This window comes from Berghia stephanieae, chromosome 13 (assembly GCF_034508935.2).
Source record: "Berghia stephanieae isolate SIO BIC M18660-M18661 chromosome 13, UCSD_Bste_1.3, whole genome shotgun sequence".
Lineage (NCBI taxonomy): Eukaryota > Metazoa > Mollusca > Gastropoda > Nudibranchia > Aeolidiidae > Berghia > Berghia stephanieae.
This window is the reverse complement of record NC_088372.1, coordinates 14,172,671-14,180,170: the sequence shown is the minus strand read 5'-3', so window position 1 is coordinate 14,180,170 and position 7,500 is coordinate 14,172,671. Positions and strand designations below refer to the sequence as shown.

The window sequence follows — 7,500 nt, the reverse complement described above, 5'->3', positions numbered from 1 at the left end:
GCCAAAAATCTCGCCCTAATTTTCTCAAACTATATGCCGGTCATCAGTAGAAAGAGTTCATTCGACAAACCAGAGAAGCTGCCAAAGCGTCCAAGTCCGAAGATTAAGTAGGCGATCGGCAATAAGCCAAGTAAGTCATTGGCCCATGGGCTAACACTCAGACCATTCCAGGAGAGTTAAAAGAACGCATCTATTGTATAATTCTATTATCTGTTTTTGAGCATTGTGAGGATTTCTATCTATGTGTTTTGCATGGATCTCATGATATTTCTGGCTTTGTGGAGTCTATTTCTGATACCGTCTTCAGAACCTCCGTCACCTTTAACAATGCTTCAGAGGTATGTGAATCGCTGAGTTGTGGATAGAACAGTCTGTTCAGATAGAAGTACTCTATCAACAACGTAGGAATTTTACACAATAACGATTTTCAGCATTGTATTTTTTTAAAAAATCAAGACAGGTTTCAGAAGCCTGACTGTAGCTACGTTTTAAAACGGACCACCCTCTCCTATTTACAATGACATTGATATAAGACATATCTAGATACTGTTAGTTGCGTTATATTTTGAGTTATATCCCAGTATCGACCGCTCACTTTCGATGAAATATGTACTTTCGGTCTTTTTGGAACACCCCCCCCCCCAAAAAAAAAAAAAAAAAAAAAAAAAAAAAAAAAAAAAAAAAAAAAAAACAAAAAGAAAGAAAAAAAAACTCAGAAAAAAAAAGAAAAAAACCTCCAGAAATGTGCTTAAATCGCTCTCTAAGGAACCCAACGACTTGAGCAATACTAAAACGAGACGACAACGGGACACAATGCCTGCAATGCGCTATAACAATTTAAAAAAAAAAAAAGAGAGACCATGCTGTTAACGGAGTCATTCTTAACCTGAGTTACAGTTAGAGTAAGTAATGTTATGAGCTTTTTTCAATGACTCAACTTCACGCCGCAGACAGATGGAATCAACCCAAGAACCCTCAGGTAAGAAACTTAAGGCAGCGTGGTTCACCGGTACGGTCTTTGCTTCGTACCCGAAAGGTACCGAGTTCGATGGCCCGCCGCTGCGCTGTGTGGCCTTGAGCAAGTCACCTCGCCCTAGCTCAATTTGCGGGCTGCATTGCGGCTGACGCCTGGGTTATTCCAGTCTTCCCTTGGAATAGACCCTAGAGACAAATTTCCCCTATGGGGTGAATAAAGAGAATTTTATCTATTTTATTTATTTATTTTTATTATACTTATAATGTTATACCACAAGGGTACAAAGTTGAATCTATTAAAATGAGTTTTTAAAAAATAATAAATGATTAAAAAAAAATAAATTTAAGGAGTTTTCAGACATTATTGATGTCGGAACTGAATGAAATAAACGTATCTGCATAGAATGAAAGAAGCTGGTGCAATTTGTATTAAATTGTAAGGACAACACAGTCATTCCTCTGGGAAAAAACACGTTTATTTATTTTGGCCAGAAAACTCGTCCTTCAAATATCGATAGATCAAAATGACTATCATTTTGTCAAAAACTATTGAACCTGGGACTTCGCAAAAACTCAACTTTCAGAATCTTATTTTTTTTTTCAAGATCAGGGTTATAGTTTAATCGATCGATATTTGAAGGACGAATTTTCTGTCCAAAGTCTGTTTAAGATGAGTTTTATCAGAGTACGTAAGAATAGGCAATTAGAGGGGAAATTGATGAATGGATCGATAATGTGTAGAAAATTGGAGGTAGATCTATGGGATGGATGGATGGATGGATGGATGGATGGATGGATGGATGGATGGATGGATGGATGGATGGATGGATGGATGGATGGATGGATGGATGGATGGATGGATGGATGGATGGATGGATGGATGGATGGATGGATGGATGGATGGATGGATGGATGGATGGATGGATGGATGGATGGATGGCTTTGATGAGGATAAATGGTGTTATAGAAAAGTGGAGCCAAATTATAATGTAATATTAACATGGGATAAATGCATTGAGAAATGGGAAACATATCTATAAGTAGCAATGATAATAATAAATGTTGTTGTTGTTGTTGTTGTTATTATTATTATTATTATTATTATTATTATTATTATTATTATTATTATTATTATTATTATTATTATTATTATTATATTATTATTATTATTATTTATGATGATGATGATGATGATGATGATGATGATGATGATGATGATGATGATGATGATGATGATGATGATGCAAGGCACAGATCAGTGTGTTTAAAAAAAAAAAGGACACGAAGAATACCACCAATATTCCTAGTTATCCAATAATAATAATAATAATAATAATAATAATAATAATAATAATAATAATAATAATAATAATAATAATAATAATATAATGATGATGATGATGATGATAAAAATAATAATATAATAATAATAATAATGATAATAATAATAATAATAATAATAATAATAATAATAATAATAATAATAATAATAATAATAATAATAATAATAATAATAATAATAATAATAATAATAATAATAATAATAACAATAATAATAATAATAATAATAATAATAATAATAATAATAATAATAATAATAATAATAATAATAATAATAATAATAATAATAATGATAATTATAATAATATATCATTATGTTATAAATAAATAATAATATTACCTGATTGGATCTCCGACGTACTGCCGAGCGCTGACAACGACAGTGAAGATGATGAGAATGCCGGTGCTGTAGAGGTGGTTGAGGCGGTCGTTGAGGTCGTCGTCGTTACGAACCTTAACGTTGGCAACTCGACCCACCGACCCGATGATACTGTCCATCCTGAAATGAATAAAGCAATGAATAAATAGACATGAGTCAATAAATAAAGCAATGAATAAATAGACATGAGTAAATAAATAAAGCCATGAATAAATAGACATGAGTAAATAAATAAAGCAATGAATAAATAGACATGAGTAAATAAATAAAGCAATGAATAAATAGACATGAGTAAATAAATAAAGCAATGAATAAATAGACATGAGTAAATAAATAAAGCAATGAATAAATAGACATGACTCAATAAATAAAACCATGAATAAATAGACATGAGTAAATAAATAAAACCATGAATAACACACACACACAAACTGTTGGACAAGACAAACATAATGGTGACAAGAACGATCGATATGATGATGATGATGATGATGATGGTGATGATGATGATGATGATGATGATGATGATGATGATGATGATGATGATGATGATGATGATGGTGATGGTGATGATGATGATGATGATGATGATGATGATGATGATGGTGATGATGATGATGATGATGATGGTGATGATGATGATGATGATGATGATGATGATGATGATGATGATGATGATGATGATGATGATGATGATGATGATGATTATGATGGTGACGATTATGATGGTGGTTATTATGATGATGATATTGAAGATGATGATGGCTATTATCATAAAAACAATATTATCAACAAAAATAGATGTAGATAGCCAAACTTCCGTCTTTCTTTAAGTCGATTAGATTCATTTTGTAGAGGACCCTGATCCAATAACCTTCCTATTCATGATATCAACAGTACAGCTGACGAAGGGCTTCAGCGCGAAACAGTAATTGCTATACATTTCATTTATTATTATTTTTATTCAAATCTTTTAAAGTTGTTACATTTGAAGGATGGTTTTCCAAAACTCACTTAGTCGATTTTTCGACTTTTTAAGATTTTCCATCAATGAGGTGAATTGAAACGTGAATTTTATTTGAAGCATCAAATGGCACAATAATTTGCCTCGATTTATCTGAATTTGAATTTTAAATTTGATGAAATAATAGAACGAAAGGGAAATTTTAGGGGATATAATCCTCAATAGATATTGTGCGCTTGGCTAAGAAGCTCACATCATTGCCATCCAGAAGAAAAAGGGACCAACCATAGCCATCGTTATGTTATAGCCTGATACTGAAATCCAAAAGGACTGGCAGTTTGACATCATTATTTGGTTTATGCACTGTCTAGTGAGTTGTCGTTAGTAGAGCTCATGGAAACAAGTTATTTCATTGGTTGAACTATTGAATACAACTCACGATTTTTTTTCTTTTGTGGCAAAAGATTGGCATTTTGACGTCATTTTTTGGTCAGTATCACGCCATAACTTTACGAAGGCCACGGACCAACACACAAAACAACGTGTGGTTGATACAGTTTAGTGAGAATTACTCACAAACGCGGATGGCAAAAAGCAATAACAAAGACCCGAGTGACGTCGTAGCCATCGTAAAGTTATAGCCTGACACTGACCAAAAAATGACGTCAAACTGCCAGTCCTAGAGGGGTCTTGTGTCAGGCTATAGATAGTATGCAGATGACGTCACTCAGGCCTTTGTTATTGTTTTTGCCATCCGCGTTTGTGAGTTGTTCTCACTAAACTGTATTAACCAGACTATAAAAGTTCATGGTTACACAGAGTTTGTGTGTTGGTCCGTTATACTTCCGGATGGCAATGTTGTGAACTCCTTGGCCGAGCGCATTCTATCTATAGATAGTTCGAAGATGACGTCACTCAGGCCTTTGTTATTGTTTTTGCCATCCGCGTTTGTGAGTTGTTCTCACTAAACTGTATTAAACAGACTATAAAAGTTCATGGTTACACAGAGTTTGTGTGTTGGTCGTTATACTTCCGGATGGCAATGTTGTGAACTCCTTCGCCAAGCGCATTCTATCTATAGATAGAATGCGCTTGGCCAAGGAGTTCACAACATTGCCATCCGGAAGTATAACGGACCAACACACAAACTCTGTGTAACCATGAACTTTTATAGTCTTGTTAATACAGTTTGGTGAGAACAACTCACAAACGCGGATGGCAAAAACAATAACAAAGGCCTGAGTGACGTCATCTGCATACTATCTATATGTGTCAGTGCATGATATAATCAGTCGGAAGGTGAAAATTTTGGATTGCATTTTCTTTGCATTGTCTGAAGAAATATGCTCCCCAGAGCATTTTAATCTTCATTTGAAGTAAATCGGGTGATATTTCATGAAGTTATGGTCAAATGTATTGGAAAGGTATCCAGCAACTTTTCTCAAATTTCTTACTTTTTCAACTTGACCGGCTGTAAAAATATTTAGAAGTGAAATTTAGCTTTGATATTTCCAGAAGATGTACAAAAAGGGTTGATTTAATCATTTATGACGAGAACTCATATTTTGATAAAAATTGACCTTCTAACTAAACTTGGCAATATCTCAGTTCAAACCTTTTCACCATCCGACTGATTATGTTATTCACTGTAACATCTGTCCAGATGCTACAAAGTCAAATTATAGTGAGACTGGTCAAAAATATAAAACGTTGGTATTTAGCAACGTAACATATTATGATATTCCTTCTCCTCTATAAGGCATATAAACTCAACTTAAGTCTGATATGTCTGGCTACAAAGTCCATTTTCAGCATCTTAATCATCCCGACTTAGTACCATTTTGAGACGAGGGGTCACATATTATGTTAACGATGGCTACGGTGACGTTATCTTCGTTCTATCTTTATCTCAAAATGTGAAAAATGGAATTTGGGCGTTTTAGAAAACCACTCTTCATTTGCTTTGATTCATTACTATTATGGTCCACGATTCCTGTCAGTCCAGTATTTACCGTAACTCATCGACAAATCACGCGTGTCCTTATCGTACCGGTAGTTTTCATTACACACGATCGGCCGGCCACACTCACGGAATACACACAGACATTGTTTAAAAAAAAAACAAAAAAACACAGTATAGATAGTATGCAGATGACGTCACTCGGGTCTTTGTTATTGTTTTTGCCATCCGCGTTTGTGAGTTGTTCTCACTAAACTGTCTTAACCAGACTATAAAAGTTCATGGTTACACAGATTTTGTGTGTTGGTCCGTTATACTTCCGGATGGCAATGTTATGAGCTTCTTAGCCAAGCGCATACTATCTATATGCAATGTTAACGTAGCCATCGTTAAGTTATAGATAAAATGCGCTTCGCGAAGAAGTTCATAACATTGCCATCCGGAAGTATAACGGGCCACACACAAAACTGTTTGTAATCATGAACTTTCATAGCCTGGTTAATACAGTTTAGTGAGAAGTACTCATAAACGTGGATGGTTAAAAACATAACAAAGACATGATTGACGTCATCTTCATTCTATCTATCGCCTGACACTGAAACTCAAAAGGACTGGTCTTTTGACATCATTACTTGGTTTTTGTTTTCGTTAATAGTGCTCAAGGAAACAAATGGTCCCATTGGTTGAACTATTGAATACAACTCACGATTTGTTTTCTTTTGTAGCTAAAGACTGGTCTTTTGACGTCATTTCTTGGTCAGTGTCAGGCTATAAGTTAACCATGGCGACGATGTTAACCGTTGTTAGCACATAATGTGTTTTTAATAAAACGGCAGCACAGATGTACTATGAAAAACAAAACACGTATAAATAGTATGCGCTTGGCTTAGGAGTTCACAACATTGCCATCCGGAAGTATAACGGACCAACACACAAAGCTCTGTGTAACCATGAACGTTTGTAATTTGGTTAATACAGCTTAGTGAGAACTACTCATAACGGCGGATGGCAAAAAAAAAAAAAAAACAATAACAAAGGCATGAGTGATGTCAACTTCGAACTATCTATCTTAAATTTGGGTCAGATAATAACTCGTCTTTCAAATATCGATCGATTAAAATGACCCGCCCTCATCTTGGCAAAAACTTTCAAACCTGGGACTTCATGAAGTCGAGTTCAACAAGAAAATCTATATCTCAAATTTTAATCTAAAACTCGGTTGGTATACCCAATACGTGACAAATACTCTCAAATCTGACACGCCAAAAAAAAAAAAGATTAAATTAAAAACCTCCAAAGGAGTCCATCCAAAGGATAGCGAGCAATTGCTATTGTCCGTTTCATACTATAGAAACCGGGATAAACTCCGGCTCCATGGGCCTAATGGCTCTGAAGGACTTAAAAAAAAACAAATTGAAGACGTTACTCTTTCTAAATATCTCCCTCCCATTTCTCTCTCTCTCTCTCTCTCTCTCTCTCTCTCTCTCTCTCTCTCTCTCTCTCTCTCTCTCTCTCTCTCTGATTCTCTTTCTCTACCCACACTTTTTCTATCCGTCCACCCATCTATAAGTATCTATCTATCTATCTATCTATCTATCTATCTCAACCTTCCGTCCCTAGCGAAAAGGCAGTGAAGTAATCATTGAAATGTCAACCTTATTGCTGACCCAGAGAACACAAAACAATAATATAATATAACAACACAAAACACATGACATCTCTATCCTTAGCTAGGATGAAAGAAAGTCAAAGGCTGGCTTTAAAGAATTAAAAAAAAAAAAAAGTAAAAGCAAAAAAAGACAGAAAGACATTTTAAAATAACAAACTTAGAACAAAACAAAAATTCAGAGCAAGCAATTATTTATTGCTTGCTTTTTTCTT

At 34.6% G+C, this 7,500-nt stretch overlaps 1 protein-coding gene across 3 annotated transcripts in view; it reads right to left on the bottom strand.

The window, feature by feature from the left end:
* The window catches only part of LOC144958594 (innexin unc-9-like), a 576,099-nt gene that overhangs the window by 2,372 nt on the left and 566,227 nt on the right, over positions 1-7,500 (bottom strand). For all 3 annotated transcript variants that reach the window (XM_078890676.1, XM_078890678.1, XM_078890679.1), the window contains exon 3: positions 2,657-2,815. In XM_078890676.1, coding sequence (XP_078746802.1) covers positions 2,657-2,815 — 159 coding nt within the window. The remainder of the gene's footprint in view (positions 1-2,656; positions 2,816-7,500) is intronic.